Here is a 15,933-nt window from a genome sequence, read left to right on the forward strand (position 1 = left end):
TTTTCCATCTCTAAAGGGGGTTTGACAGTCCTAAACTGGGCATCTGCTTCTTCCCAAGTGTCAGGGAGTGTGGGAAAGAAAACACACAGATGTTTACTGCACACCTCCTGGAGACCAGAGGTAAACCCCTACCTGCTTGACTTCATCAACTCTGCTGAACAGCCCCAGGCCCCGGGTACCAGCATTGTGCCCATTTTTCAGATGAGGAATTTGAGGCCCAGAGAAATGAGGCACTTTCCCAAGATCATCCAGGAAATGGGGGTGAGGTTGGATCTGGAGTCCCATAGCTAAGCCAGGCAGCATGTCCTGCCCCTGAGAAGGTGGGGGACTCACTGGGACATTGGGGCCAGCTCTCTACTTCTATGCCTGGGTCATTGTCAAGCGGCATGGGAACAATGGGGTCAGGCGGTCCCTGTCCCAGGATCCTGGCCTGCCTGCCTGGGTTGAGGAGCTGCTCTGATTTCTGTCTGGGAACCCTCTGCCCGGCACTCTCACCGCTCTCATCCATCCCTTTTTAAATAACCCAAGAAAGGCTGGGTGAGGTTGGGGTGAGCACAGCCCAGGGGCTCCAGGCCAGCAGTTTGGGGAACACCCCGAAGACAAGGGTCCAAGGCCTGAAGCCCGCATGTCCTCCATACACAGCCCATCTTTCTGGGCCTCCGCTTCCTCATCTGGGAAATGGGGCCATAAGATTGCCTACCTCCCGGGGAATCTGGGAGAAATTAATGAGAAGATTTACATAGAGGGCTGAGCACAGAGCAGGTGCACAATAAATGGTCCTGACTGTCGGGGTCTCGGGTGATGATGAAGGTTAACACACTCCAAGGCCACTCATCGTACCCCAGTCATCCAGCCCCTGACTCAGCTACAAGCACCCCACAGTCCCTCCACTCCCCCTGGGAGGCAGGGCTTGCAGTCAGACAGCCTGGGCTGACCTTCCTCATCTTGCCAAGGAAACTGCCATCCCTGAAGCCCTGGTGTTGGGTCTGTGACGGGTGCAGTTGCCCCACTAATGGAGTGGCAAGCCCCACTCTGGGCACAGGGACACCCTGCCTCGGGTTCTGCACGGCTCCTGGACCCACCCTTTCCTGACGCGGGTTCTTGGATCTCAGAGATCTGTCTGTGCTGGGACAGACAGACAGCGCTTGTGGTCTGCTCCTTTGGAGATGGGGCGCCCACGAGGCTCTAGGCAGCCAGGATACAGGAGGTGTTCCCAAGTTAGCCACTCACTTCCCAGATGACAGGAGACACAGGTGCTCTGCACACTCCCAATACCCACAAGGGGCACAGAAAGCATTCCCACCCCTCCTAACACAAAAACTGCCAATCTTGAAGCAGGCCTTGCTCATTGGTCCTCTCCACGGGGCTCCCTCCCACCTCCTCTGCTCCCAGAACAGCCCTTTTCTGTCTCTCTTCTGGTGTGCTGAGCGGCATGTGGAATCTTGGTTCTCCAACTAGGGATCGAACTTCTGAACCCTGCATTGGAAACATGGAGTCCTAAAAACTGGTTGGCCAGGGAAGCCTCACAGCCAATCGCTTTCTCACCTCTGAGCCTCTGTATCTGCTGTTCTCTCCATCTGGAGCACCCTTCCCAACTTCTTCTGGTTAACTTCACTCATCCTTTAGAGCCCTTCTGAGAATCCACTTCCTCCAGGAAGCCTTCCCTGAACCTCCAGATCAGGTAGGTGACCCCATTATCTATTCTCATCTCCTTTATAGCAGAGATCACACCCCTTTGTTTCTTGATGGGACCCCAGGATCCAACCCTCAGACTGGCACAGAGTAGTAGATGCTCAAGAAATATTTGTGGAAGGGAGGCTGGAGGGAAGACTTCCCCATTTCCTCCCCTTGGAGCTCTGATCTGCCCCCAACTTGAATCCACTCTAACGGCAAGAGATTGCTTTAAACGACGACCCCACTTTCAGCCGCATTAGATCTTGGCCTTTTCTTTTTTCCCTCCCCGTGAAACCAGAGTAGTTCGTTTTTACTTATTGTCTCCAGCAATTTCCCACTTTGAGCTCTGACACTCTCCTCGCCTGGGGGTTTGGTGGCAGGGCAGCCGGCTCAGCAGGAGAGGCTGGCCTTCCAATTAGAACATGATGTCTCTCAGAAACTCGAGATTCCCAAAGGCTGGGGGCCCTCTCAACCCCCTCCCCACCACATCACAGCCCAGCCCAGGAGCCCTCTGTCCTGGCAGGATGGGTCAGATTCTGCACAGGGATGTGTCCCTGGAAAAGCAGTATCTCAGCCACTGTGGAGCTTTGGGGGTAAGAACCAAGAGAACCAGAGGCACAGTCCCTCCCTGGCAGGGGCTGCACTGATTCCAGCAAGAGGACACTGTGGGGCTTCCCTGGGGGCTCAGTGGTAAAGAATTCATCGGCCGATGCAGGAGACACGGGTTCGATCCCTGATCCGGGAAGATCCCACATGCTCCAGAGCCATGAAGACCCGAACACCGCAACTATGGAGCCTGTGCTCTAGAGCCCACACACCTCAACTACTGAGCCCGTGTGCTGCAACCCCGGAAGCCTGGGAGCCCGAGAGCCTGTGCTCTGCGCCGAGAGAAGTTCCCACAATGAGAAGCCAGAGCACCACAACTAGAGAAAAGCCCGGGCAGCAACGAAGACCCAGCGCAGCCAAAAATAAATACTTAAATATTTAAAACGAGGACACTGTGGCTCTTGGGCCATCTAGGGGCTCAGCATGGAGTGGTCAGCATTGAACCTGGGCTCTGGGGACCATAGCGTATTTCCTGGGTGATCTCGGGCAAGTCACTTGACCCTCCTGAGCCTCAGTTTCTTCATCTGTAGTGAAAGTAGCTCAGTCGTTTCCAACTCTTTGCGACCCCATGGACTGCAGTCTACCAGGCCCCCGTGTCCATGGGATTCTCCAGGCAAGAATACTGGAGTGGATAGCCGTTCCCTTCTCCAGGGGAATCTTCCCAACCCAGGGATCGAACCCAGGTCTCCCCCTTGGCAGGTGGATTCTTTATGGTCCAGGGATAACACCGCACCTGCCTCATAAGGCTGCTGAGAGAACTCAGCATGAGGTGGCTTGTGAAGTCCTGAGCTCGGACCCAGACAGAGGTAAAGAGCTGGGCATCAGGGTGCTCCTGCCTCTGTGCTCCACTCGCTGGTTAGGGACAAGCATGACAAACCTAGACAGTGAGTCAAAAAGCAGAGACAGCACTTTGCTGACAAAGATCTGCACAGTCAAAGCTATGGTTTTTCCAGTAGTCATGTATGGATGTGAGAGCTGGACCATAAAGAAGGCTGAGTGTCACAGAATTGATGCTTTTGAACTGTGGTGTTGGAGAAGACTCGAGAGTCCCTTGGACTGCAAGGAGATCAAACCAGACACTCCTAAAGGAAATCAGTCCTGAATGTTCATTGGAAGGACTGATGCTGAAGCTGAAACACCAATGCTTTGGCCACCTGATGTGAAGAACTGACTCATTTGAAAAGACCCTGGTGCTGAAAAAGATTGAAGGCAGTAGGAGATACGGACGACAGAGGATGAGATGGTTGGATGGCATCACCAACTCGATGGATATGAGTTTGAGCAAGCTCCGGGAGTTGGTGAAGGACAGGGAAGCCTGGCATGCTGCAGTCCATGGGGTTGCAAAGAGTCGGACACAACTGAGAGACTGAACAATGATGACTCACCTGTCCAGTGATGCCTCAACAACACACGTGTGCACTGACTGACTGAATGAATCAGTTCATTCAAAAGAGTGAGTGAATTAATGAATTACATCCAGTGTTTCGGGAACCAAATAGCAAGGCATCGCTTGGAAGGGGACTGGGAAGGATGGAGTTTCACATACAGTCTTTTGGGGGAAGGTAGAAAGACCTGTTTTCTGTAGCCTCATCATGAGGGAAATAGGGAACAAAGGGCCAATTCGTCTTTTCTCCCATTTCTGGGATGTTTTCCTGGCCTTTCCTCCCTCATCTGCAACGCATACCCACCCGGTTTGAGCTGTGAGAACTGTGCTTCGGGTCCTGGGGAGGTGGCCGGGTGTCCAGCCACACAGGGAGGACGTTGCATCTTGAGGCATCTCTGGCTTCCAAGCCCACAGGGTTAGAGGTGGGGGGTGTGGAGGGGGTGCTGGCCTCAGGGAGGGCAGGGCTGGCCTGTACTCTCTCAAAGATGAGTCCGTCCTCTGCCATCCGCACAGACCGAGTGTTCCCTGAGGGCAGGGGGCGCAGCAGATCCAGGTCTGAATGTCCTCCTCACCACATCCTTGCTTCACAGGGTCGTGAAAAGGGTGCAGACTCTGAGGCTCCAAACCCCGGCTCCTCCACCCACTGTGGACCCTTGGGCAAGTCATGCAACTGCTCAGAGCCTCAATTTCCCCAGCCGTCGTGAGAATGGCAGATGCCCTGTCTGACCTTCTCACGTGATCAGATACTCTGCTTCCATCACTTCCCTAAACCCTTAAAACCACCCCGCAAGGGACACGATTCTCCTCCCTCTGACAAACATGCTCAGAGAGAAGATGACACTTGCCAAGGTCACATGGCTGGTCAACCCCCAGCCCTTGAGTGGACGGCTGAGATGCCCTATCCAGCAACTGTCCCCTTGCAAAGAGACCCCTGGATTACTGGTTCTCATCTGCAAGAGCAGAGGGCTGAAGACTGGGTTGGAGGAGGATGGGGAGGCAGAGAAGGAGGCCCCCAGGTCCACAGGGTGCTGAAGGGGAGGCCCAGGAGGGAAGGGGAGGAGTGCCAGGCTCTCCTGAGGGTCTTCGCCCACCTGGGGTGGGGGGCCGCCAGGTCCTGAGCCCCGGACGACGGCCGGCTGCCCGCTGGCTGGACTGGCCGCCCGAGGCACCATCTTGAGAGCATTAGGGGCTGCTGTTCACAGATGTTTTCTGTTACGTGTTATTTGTTAGTCTAATGAAAGGAGGTGCATGGGCTTTCAAGACCTCTGAGTTCTGCGGGGGTTTTATATGGGAGGCCCGCGCGGAGCTCTGGCGGCGAGAGGAGGCCGCGAGGCCCCTGCCAGGCGCGCCCGGCGGCTCCTGCTTTGATTCCGAGGTTTGCAGCCATCCGCGTGGTAATTCTAGCTCTGGTTAAATGTCATTTTTAATAACGCCATCTCTGGCATGTAAACGGCTGTGCCCGCGGCAAGAGGGGCGGCCGGGAGGGGAAGGCCGATGGCGGGGGGTGGGGAATGGAAGGACAGGCAGGGAGGGAGGCGGGATTGGGGACCAGTGGACAAAACCCCCGGGGGTGGTGGTCACCCTCCTGGGGGCATGGATGCCCTACCCTGCGGACCCCTGCGAGGAAAGCCTGCAGCGTTGTGAGGGGCAGAGAGGGTGCTGGGACAGGGAGCAGCAGGACAGGCTGGACGATGGGAGGGGGCTTTTCCAGTGACGAGTGATAGAGACCCCCAGCTCAGGCTCTGACCACCCCCCCCACCCCCACCCCCACCCCATCACCCAGGCAGTGAGAGGGAGTCAGGAAGCTCGAGGGGAAGAGACAGGATCTTCCGCCGTGGGAATACCCCCTTCAGTCCAGCTCTTTGGGAGCCTTGGGCTGGTACCCAGTGGGTGCCCACCGAGTGCTGGGAGATGCTCAACAGTGACCGTGCTCCCCTAGACCCAGCCGTGTGGCTTCCAGTGCAGTCAGGTCTCTGGGGACACAGAGCCTGGGCTGGGCCTCGGAGCAACAACTCCCCCACCACACACTGGCCCCTTCTAGATGCTTCCAAACAATGCCAGTCTTCCCTGGCGGCTCCAGCAGGCCTCTCCATCCTCCCACGAGAGGACAATTATCCCCTCAGGCAAACTGAGGAGGATGACAGAGGGGCAGAGTTGGCCCTGGAAGGAGCTTCCGAGAGCACAGCGGTGCATACACTTTGATGCCTATAAAAATGACTAGTTGTTTAGTCGCTTAGTCCTGTCCAGCTCTTTGCAACCCCATGGACTGTAGCCCCACCAGGCTCCTCTGTCCGTGGGATTTCCCAGGCAAGAATCCTGGAGTGTGTTGCCATGCCCTCCTCCAGGGGCTCTTCTTGACCCAAGAACAGAACCCGAGTCTCCTGCATTGGCAGGCAGATTCTTTACCGCCGAGCCACCTGGGAAGCTCCCAAAATGACTAGGGCTGTGCCAAAAGCAGAGACCCAGGTCTGGGCTCCAGAGGGTTTCCTTCCATGGGCCGGGGCATGGGAACATGCATTTCACCCACTCCCAGGGTGATTCAAATGCAGTGGTTCCTGGGCCCATGTGTTGACAAACAGAAGGTCTGACCCCCTCACGTGGGGACACTGAGGCACACAGCGTCAGGGAGTGTCCCGAGTTGTAGGGCTGGGCAGGTCCCAGTTCCCGATTCTTTGTCCTTCTCCTCCTCCTGCCTCCTGGGCAGCCGCAGCACAGGTGACACACCCTGACCTTGTCATTTCTTGAGCAACGGAGGTGCTTGCTCAGCTCTGGATGGAAAAGCCTTTGCGGAAGCTTCCAGGTCTTGTAGCCCCTGGGCATTCTGCTCTCACTGCCCTGACCTCCCCCCTAACCCGGAACCTTCTCCAAAGACCACAGTTGCCCTCAGCAGCCCCCGCCACCCAACCTCGGACCAGCAGGTGCCAGCTTCTTGGCTTCTCTGTAACTCGTCACCCCAGCGTCCTTCCAAGGTCCCCACTGCCCCTGCCCACAGACTGGAAGGTCCCAGCTGCACCTCCCAAGCACGAGAAAGCAGAAAGGATCACAAAGAGGGACCCAAAGTAATGTCTTCCAGAGCCAGCCACTTTTAGGACGCAATAAAAGATATCATTAGCCATAAAGGGCCCCAGGTGGACGGTGTCCTGTCATCACGGGGGCCCCTCGGAGCCAGGCTGGGAGCAAGCGGCTTCCCACATGTGGAAGGGACACGAGGTGAGGGGCCTGGCTGGCGGGGGGCGGGGGGCCAGCCCAAGCATTGGGGTCACGTATTCAGCGACCTTCATTCCCAGGACACCTAGAGATTCCCTGGCTCCTGGGGAGGCACGGCCTCTCTCTAGCAGCAGCTCAGCTTCCTCTGGGTGGAGAGCACCCTGCCCCCTGGGGGCTGCCGGGCACCCCAGCTCCCTGCGTCTGCTCAGCATGGGCACCTGCCGAGATCACTTTCCCCAACTCTGTCTAAACAGGAAGCTCCCACGGTGCCTTGCTACTCACCACCTCGCAAAAGGCACTTAACCCCTGGCCCTGTCCAGGCGCGATCTGGCTGCAATCTGGCTGCTGGTCTGCCCACCAGCGGCCTGCGGCCACCCTGGCCGTCAAGAGCCTGGACCTGATCATTTGGGCCAGGCTGGAGCCTTTGGGACGGGGGTGTGAGGGTGGGTGTGGGTGCAAGTGTGTGTGTGTGAGAGAGCGAGTGCATGTGTGTGGGAGTGAGTGACCGGGTTTGTGTGTGGTGGTCGTGTGTGTTGGGGCGGGTGGTGTGTGTCTCTATGTCTGTGAGTCTGGGAAGGCCACCATGTGGTTCCCAAATGCCAGCCAGAGTTATCACCGACCTACCGCAAAATGAGCAAAATAGGGGCAACTTGCAAGCTTTTTGGTTAAGCCAAACTAAGTCTGTTTCAAGGACCATTCTCGACTCTGAGATGAAGATGCTGAGAGGTTCTCGCTTGGATAAACGGATGGGAGCAACAAGATGGCAGCTGTTATCAGTAAATGGCTTTTCTTGGCCACTCAAAAAAATTTTTTTTAATTTTTTGGCCATGTCGCCTGGCATCCCATTTGGGGATTGAACCCCCTACTGTGGAAGCATGGAATCTTAACCACTGGACGGCCAGAGAAGCCCCTCTTGCCAACTTCTAAAACTGCCCCACTCTATGTCAGTTCTTCGAAGTGCCTGGAAATTCTCACCGGGGCTTGAGATCTGAAAGTTTAGGCAGCTGGTAGAGGTTCAAGGTTAGACACGTAGTCAGTGGTCGGAAAATAATTGCTGAATGCAGTGAGTGAGTGAGTGAATGAATGAGTGAATATGGGAGCTGGGGGTGGACTAGAGAAGAAGTCCTATTGATGTTCCTCAGTCAGGGACCCTCCATAGCTCTCCCGTGTCCAGGAGGCCATTCTGGATGCTTCTGGGCAGGACTTCCACTCACTCACATACCTTCCAACCCCCCCGGCCAAGCCAGACAGTCCCCACGCTGCCAGCCCTGATCCACCTCATCCCCACCCCACCCTGGGACCCAGGCCACACTGTTGAGGATGTGGAGAAGACCCCTCCCCTGGCTGCCTCGTGGTCCCCTGAACGCAGCCCACACCAGCTTTGGAGTGGACATCCCTGGTCAGAGCGCCCAGTATTCTGGAGGCTCCAGGGGTGGCTTCGGCCAGCCGTGGAGGGCAAGGGTTTCGGGACAGGCCTGGGCTGGAATCCCACATTCATTCGTGTGACCTTGGCAACCACTCAGCTTCTCTGAGCCTCAGTTTCTCTCTCCATAAAATGGGGATAATAAAAGGACCCACTTCTGGTTGGTGGGAAGACAATGAAGGGTGAAACACGTGGGTGCCCCTGGCCAGCAAACAGTGAGTAACCGGCCACCCTCACCACGTGCCATGAAAGGCACCTGCCTTCCCCTCCATTCCCACAGCCTTTAGCCCCAGGGGGCCAGCCTGGCCAGGTTCCAATGCCGAAGCTCCGTTTGTCGGATGTGTTCAGGGCAGCCCTGGCTCCTTAAATCACTCCCAAGGTGCACTCCCACCTGAGATTAGCCCCTGCCCTTTGGGTCTGGCACACCAGGAAGGCCTCCCAAGATTTGCCTTGTCCAGGCTGACCTCACATCCCTGCCCAGGACAAGACCCTGAGAACCCTCCCTCCCTGTCTCTATCCACTTAGAAACCTAACACGGCTGAGGTTGATCCCGGTGCCCCGCTCTGTGCCAGACCTCAGGACCTCCCTGACCGCTTTGGATCCCCAAACAAACCCCAGTCTCCGCAATAACCAGGTAGGGCTTCCCCTGCCCCACTCCTCTGGCCCAAACACTGCTCTGTGCAGGGGAGAGAGGCCTGGACGTACGATCCAAAAACAAAGCCCACCCCTCCCTCCCCAGCCAGGAGACCTCAGGCAGGTTACTTTGCCTCTCTGGGTCACCCCCAAAATAGGAATGGCAACCACGAGCCCAGCCTGACTCACAGTGAGCATTTCTGTGAGCTGTAAAGGAGGCCCTTTATTGAGCACCTACTATGCTCCAGGCAGGTCTCCCACACCCTATAAGGGACATCACTGTCCATCATCCCCATTTCACAGATAGCAACACTGAGCCTCAGGGAGCTTCCCGGGCCTCAAGGGGGCCAGCAGGCATTATCACTACTGCTGCAAAGTCACTTTTCTGGAGTCTTCTGGAAGGGAAGAGTGGAAGCTCCTGTCCTGTTGAGCTTCTGTTCACAGGGAAGGACCCTTGTGGGGGTGTCCGGTGGCCCCAGGCCCCCGTGCCAGGCCCCCAAGCTCCACTCAGATGATCTATTAAATAGAGCAGCAAGACTACCCTAGAACCATGGGCAGTGCACAAACTAGCCAGAGTCCTCCCTGCTGACGAAAAGCCAGAGATGCAGATCACTGGCCCCTCCTACCAGGTGCCCAGCCATTCCTAGACTGAATGCCCTGGGCTCTCAGCTCCTACGCCTGGTTCCTCAGCTCTCATCACTCCTGTCTCCCTGCTCCTGGGCATATGCTGAGGGAGGCTCTCACCTGTCTGGGGGGTCCAGGCTCAGCCAGGACCCAGCCCTCAGAGACGTCACCTCCCTGGGGAGATGGGCCCATGCCAGGGCAATTTCTCAGCCCAGATCGAATCATGGAGGAGAGACAAGGGGTGCCCCACAGATCCCTGCGTGCAGCCTCCCATCCTTCAGGTTGGGGCCTGGAGAAGGGATGCGGCGGCCCTGAGGTCACACACCGAGAGGCAAGCCAAAGCCAGGAGCCGGACCCGGGTGTCCCGACCGCCCTCTTCCCGGGCTCATTCACAGCGGATTGCTCTGCCTCCTCACCCGTGACCCTGAAGGAAATGGATGGAGGGAAAGGAAGGAAGAGGAGGAAGAAAAGCAGGCTTGTCTTTAAAAGGCCGGTTCTGAAGAAATCCATTTGTCTTTATCGCCTGCTGGCCCCGTCCCTGTCTCGCAGGCTGGCACCTGGTATCACCTCCATCTCTCTTCCCCAGAGGCTACTGCTGCCACCTTTCAGAGCCAGTTAGAGGGAGGCTGGCTAAAAAGTCAGATGTGGAAAACAGCACGGCAGTTCTCAAAAAAACTCAACATAGAATTCCACTCCCGGCCCCCCAAAGAACTGAAAGCAGGGACACACACCCATGTTTATAGCAGTATCACTCACAACAGCCCATGGCAGAAGCAACCCAAGCGTGTTTTCAACACGGTGGAGTACTATTCAACCGTAAAAAGGCAGGCAATTCTAACACCTGCTACGTCATGTACCCATCTTGAGAACGTTATCCTAAGTGAAATAAGCTAGACAACAGAAGGACAGGTGCTGTATGATTCCACATCTCTGAGGTCCCGAGCGTTGTCTAATTCAGAGAGACAGAAAATAGTGGTTGCCAAGGGCTGGGGGAGGGGGGGTGGGGAGTTAGTGCTCAATGGGGGGGCAAAGTTTCAGCTGGGGAAGACGGAAAAAGTTTTGGAGCTGCATGGTGGGGATGGTTGTACAAGGATGTGAATGAACTTCACACCGTCGAACTTGACGCTTCAAAAGTACTGAAACGGTGAATCACGGTAGATATATCTGACCACAAGAAAAATCCAAACATTAAAGGCCAGTTGGCCCATTTCTCAAACTCAGTGGTCCCTTCAGACTTCCCACTCAGATACTTGGCCTTGCCCGCCACCACTGGCAAGGGGGAGAGGGAGGTGCGCACCCAAGCCAGGCATGTCCGGGGCTTCCTGTGGCCCATCAACAGAAGTGACTCAGAGAATAGCCCTGGCCCAGGGCCCCAGCCCACCCCAGCTCAGTCTGTACCCTCAGGCTCCAAGGCCCCCACTTGCATCTCTGGGAAGGGAACCCACGTGGTCCAGGCATTTTTCCTAAACAGGTCGCAGCCCCACTGGGGCCAGGCAGCCTCCCTGGGTTGCAGGCTTCATCCCTGCCTGGCTCCAGGGGTTTCGTTTATTTTCAGTGCGTCCGCATTCCTGTTTCCGCCCTGCCCACAGGAGGGAATGTTTTAAGGAAAATCTCAGTTATTAATGTGGTTTCTTTTGTTGTAAGTCACTGCGAAGGCAGCAAACGAGAGTTTATTTTCCTAACGTGCTTGGCATAGCTCGGCGCCCCGGCCCAGACCTCAGCGTTTGACTTGGGAGGAACCTGAGACCCCAGTTTGCTCTGAGTCACCGGCGAAGCCACAACCTTCCTGGTCAGTTCCAGGGGGAGCCTGGTCGGGGGAAATCATTGGCAAGAATAGGCCAGATCTACTGATGACTTTGTGAAAACAAACGATTGAAAAATCTATTCAAAAATTTTCGAGACTGCTAACCCAACAGGTTGAAAATACATTAATTTTCTACCTCATTGGTTTCCCCATTAACCTTTATTTTTCTAATAAGGGGCACCCCATCTCTTTATGGGCTTCCCAGGTGGCAGAGTGGTGAAGAATTCGCCTGATAATGCAGGAGATGCAGGTTTGATTCCTGGGTGGGGAAGATCCCCTGGAAGAGGAAATGGCAACCCACTCTAGTATTCTTGCCTGGAGAATCCCACGGACAGAGGAGCCTGGCCGGCTACAGTCCGTGGGTCTGAAGACAGTCGGACCCAACTAAGCGACTGAGCATGCATGCATCTCTCTTTGGTTTCAGTTGCTGCCTTTGGATCTGGAAACAGCTCCAGAAGCCACAAGGAAAACCTACTTCCAAAAGTGTCCAAATCCTCAGTGAGGGACCAGGGCTCCCTAGGGGTCCAGGACTGGAGAATAGAGCCACAGCCTAGGGCCCAAGGCTGCTGGCCTGGGGACCAGAGTCCCAGCACCCTGAGGTTTGGCTGCCTGCTTATTAAAGGGGCCCAGTGACGTGGGCTGGGCTCACCAGGATGGGGACAAAAGGTCCCTTCTCCTCCACCTCTGGAGACTTCAGGAGTTGGGGATCCAGCCGCAGTGGGAGGGGGCACCTGCTAGAAAGAGGAAGAAGGGAAGGAGGCCAGGATGCCAGTCTCTCCTCCATCCACCTTCCTGCTCAGGGGCCCAGACCCCCAAGCAAGCCAAGGGATTCTCTCTCCCAGGCCTGGGGGCTGCCCCAGAGCACCCCCACCCCTGCCTCCCGCTGCCTGGCAGCGGGCACCGCTGGAATGCGCCCAATTGGCCTTGGGGAGCTGCTTGACTCGACATAAAACATTTGGGTTTCATGGCCTAGAGATTTGTTTTCAGTCTGAGGAATGAGTATAGGGTTACCTCCTTTTAATTTTGCCAAGTAAGGACATTAAAATAAAACCATCTCCAGCCATTATCCCTGTTTCATAAAAGAAAGTGTGTTTTAACACCAAAAGTGAGCTAGGAAAGATGGAATCTCAAACAGAGAATTCTTTAAGCTAGGTTTTTGAGCTTCAGGAACTCTCTGTAGTGTCCACGTTGGGCTTTCGTTTGTCGAGGCCTGGAGAAAATGTCCCCAAGGGCCAAGGGCCGGGAGGATAGAGCTGAGGTTTAGGGGGGTGGGGGCTCCTTGAGCCTGGCCCTGACTCTGCCTGTGGCCTCCCGTCCCTCACAGTGACGGAAGGAGATGCCCACCTCTGCGGGCAGACTGACCACTGCCCTCAGCCCTGTCCCACCTGACCCATACCAGAGGGTCCTCTGTCCCCAGAGCCTGGGAATTGCCCATGTGCAGAAGAGAAAGGGCTCCTGGGCCCTCAGTGAGGGAGATGAGATCCCAGGGGCATTGCTGGGGAGGCACGGTGGCTTGGGGGCTGCCAGGGGCCCTGGCCGAACACTTGTGACCCCAGCTATTCTGGGACTCCCCCAGCAAGGCCCCCAACTTGGAGCCCTTCTAGGCTGTGAGCAGGAGAAACAGGACCATTTCCTGTTCATCCCCACGGACGTGGCCAGGGCAGAAGCCCACACCCACGGCGGTCAGGACTTGAGGACAAACCCCCCCGGCCTCCCTCCTTCTCTCCCCATCCCACCTATACTCCTCCCTTCTTCTTTCCCTCCTTTCTTCAATTTGCTCCTCCTGCTGACCCCAGCCCCCAGTGGTCCCCCAAGCCTCAGGGGAAACTCGGAGACCTCCCCTCTGCCCTGCGGGGAAGCCGGCTCAGAGCCAGCGTGAGACCCGATGTCCTCAAACAACCGGCTGGCAGGACCCACCTGACACCAGAAAAGTGCACCCCACTTTTCTCTTGGCCCAAACCAGACACCGTCCGTCCTTCCACCAGGGAAACCCCAGCTCCCAGGAGGGGGTCAGCCTGTTTCTTGATCACCTGGGTGGGTGAACAGAGGCCAGGGAGGCTGGCGACAGGCGGATGGATGCCACTGGGAAGGACTCGGAGGTCATGGCACGCGGCTGGTGCCAGGCGGGCACTCTCTGAGACGCCCCGTGACAGTCAGGTGTGTGTTGGCCATCCCTCTCGGGTACACCCAGGCTTCTGGACAAGGCTGCTGCCACCTCACCTTTTCCTGCACCTCGTCTCATCTGAAAAGTGGGGTACGCAGCCACCCAGGGCTCCCTGGAGACCCCGAAGGCTGATGCAGGAAGTTGGGGACCCCAGGTGGGAATGCTTCTGGAGCCAAGTGGGTGACTCTTAAAGGGTCCGGAGTCTCCAGCAGGTCTGCCTGCTCCCCGGAGCTAGGGGAGCAGGCAGTGGTCTCATAGGACCCCCACACTCCTTTCAGGGCAGGGGGTGAGCTATGCTGACTCTAGCCCTCCCCCTCCCTCCAGCAAACTCTCTCAGGGGCCAGGATCTTTGCTTTATCTTCATCTTCTCCTCTTCCAGCCACTCCCCCTTCTTACCAAGGGCTCAGGACCCTGCAGTCCTCTGACTTTTTGGAAAAAAAAAAAAAAAGCCACTTGGGTGGGTTGTTTGTTTTTAAAGCCCCTTCCTGATGACCTTTAACCTCGGCAGGGGAAGAGAGGCCTAGCCGGCTTTTCAGGGCTGGGCCGCTCCCCCTAGGGAGCTGCTAGCAGCGGGGGCAAACTGGAGGGGGAGGGCAGGCATCGATATCCCAGCTAGGGCACCCTTGTTACAAAAGCCTAGCAGTCGCTGGGTTGGTGTCCCGGAGGAGAGCGGGGCAGAGTTGGAGACCCAGCTATGCGACTAGGTCTCTTCGCCCCACTCGGAAGCCTCAGTTTCCCCAGCAATAATCGCACCCACTTCTCCCACGCTGTTTGGGAGTGGGGGACTCGAGGGGTGCCTCCCGGGGCAGGGCACAAGGCAGCACAGCGCCCTGTGCTCCCAGCGACGGGAGGTGGATCTGGCCTCCCCCAGCAGACAGCTCCCGTCCCGTCGATCGCTGACATACAACCTCAGCGAGGGCGACGGCGGCGGCGGCGGGGGCCGCGCCAGCCACTCGGGAGGCGGCGCCCAGCGCCCGCACCCCCGAAAGTCCCGCCGTGGCGCCTCCTTCCCGGGCCGGGGTCCGGCGGAGCCAGCGCCCCCGCATCCGTCGCCGGTCCCGCGCTCGCCCCTTCGGGCCTACGAGCCTCTGGCCTCGCACCCCTCCGGCCCCCTCTAGCTCCGCACCCCCGGCCCCCCGCCCGGCCGCGCGCCCCGGCCCCGGCCCCGGCCCCGGCCCCGGCCCCGCGCACTCACCGTCCTGCGGCGCCGCCTCGCTGCCGCTGCTACCCCCGGACGGCTCGCGCGCCGCGCCCTCCCGCGCCTCGGCCCTGGGCGCGGGGCGCGCCGCCAGCCGCCCGGCCGCCGCCACCTCCTCCAGGTCCAGGAGGTGGCTGACCGTGAAGTTCTTGCGCGCCTGGGCGCAGTCGCCCGGCCCCAGGGCGGGCGGCGGCGGCGGCGGCCCCGGGCCTAGCGCCGGCTTGTCCGGGGCGAAGGCGGGGCCGGTCGCGCTGTCCATGCCCGCGGGCCGCCCCGGGGTCGCCGGCGGCGGTGGCGGGCGCGGGTCCGAGGCGCGGGTGGCAGGCGCGGGTCGGAGCGAGCGCGCCCCGGCCGCCCCGCGCTCGGCCCGGCTCCCGGCCGCCTCCTGGCTCCGCGGCCCGCCCGGCGCTGACGTCGGGGGAAACCAAGTTTCTTCCCTCCCCTTCTCTGCCGCCTCGCTCGCTCCCAAGTTGCTCCGACGCGAGCTCCTCCGGCCACACGCCCCTTCTTGAAGCAGACCTCGCCCCCTGCCTCTCCTCCTCCCCCTTCTCCTCGCCTCGCCCGCCCCCACCGCTCCGGCGGCGGGAGGGAGGGGGTCCCGCGCCAGGCTGGCTGGAGGCTGGGGGCGGGGAGGGGGAGAGAAGATAGGGGTGTCCTTCCTTCAGCGTCCCCACCCGCATTTGGAGGAATGGGAAAGTTCAGTGTTTGGGTATGTGTCTGTCTTATTTTTTTTTTTTTTTTTAATCCCCCAACAAGTGTCTGGGGAGGTGACAGTGGAGGGATTAGCAGCCCCGCTTCCATTTACAAATTCCTCCGCAGGGGACTGGGGAAGCGACTCTGGGGGAGACAGTTTCCACGGAAGATCTGAAACCTCCCAACCCATCTTTACCCTCATGCACCCTGATGCTGCCGTTCCTGCCCAGACGGAGGAGAGTCCTTGGTCCGCCTGGTTCACGCCACCTCTCGCCAGGTTCTCTGCCCCAGAAGGCAGTACATCATCAAGCCTCGGGGGGTTGTAGCATCCCCCCAGCCCACCTCGGGGACAGTCCAGGCCCTCCCCAAGGAAAACCAAAGCAAGAGGAAGGAGGTTCCTCCCCCTCCTCCCCAGAATTCCTAGTTTACACAGGGAAGATGGATAGATAGCCGGACGACAGCCAGACTGACAGATGGGTGACAGAGAGCGAGAGAGAGGGCTGCCTGGGTCTCTGCTCTTGTT

The 15,933-nt window shown here is 58.1% G+C and overlaps 1 protein-coding gene across 1 annotated transcript in view; it reads right to left on the minus strand.

Annotated features, from left to right (window-relative positions):
* The window catches only part of PRRX2 (paired related homeobox 2), a 50,551-nt gene extending 35,358 nt beyond the window's left edge, over positions 1-15,193 (minus strand). Inside the window, exon 1 of the mRNA XM_081594837.1 lies at positions 14,715-15,193. Within this exon, the coding sequence (XP_081450963.1) occupies positions 14,715-14,976 (262 nt within the window). The 5' untranslated portion in view covers positions 14,977-15,193. The remainder of the gene's footprint in view (positions 1-14,714) is intronic.
* Between the last annotated feature and the right edge of the window lie 740 nt (positions 15,194-15,933).

The sequence above is a fragment of the Giraffa tippelskirchi genome, chromosome 4 (genome assembly GCF_054371585.1).
Source record: "Giraffa tippelskirchi isolate mGirTip1 chromosome 4, T2T-mGirTip1v1.2.pri, whole genome shotgun sequence".
Taxonomy (NCBI): Eukaryota; Metazoa; Chordata; class Mammalia; order Artiodactyla; family Giraffidae; genus Giraffa; species Giraffa tippelskirchi.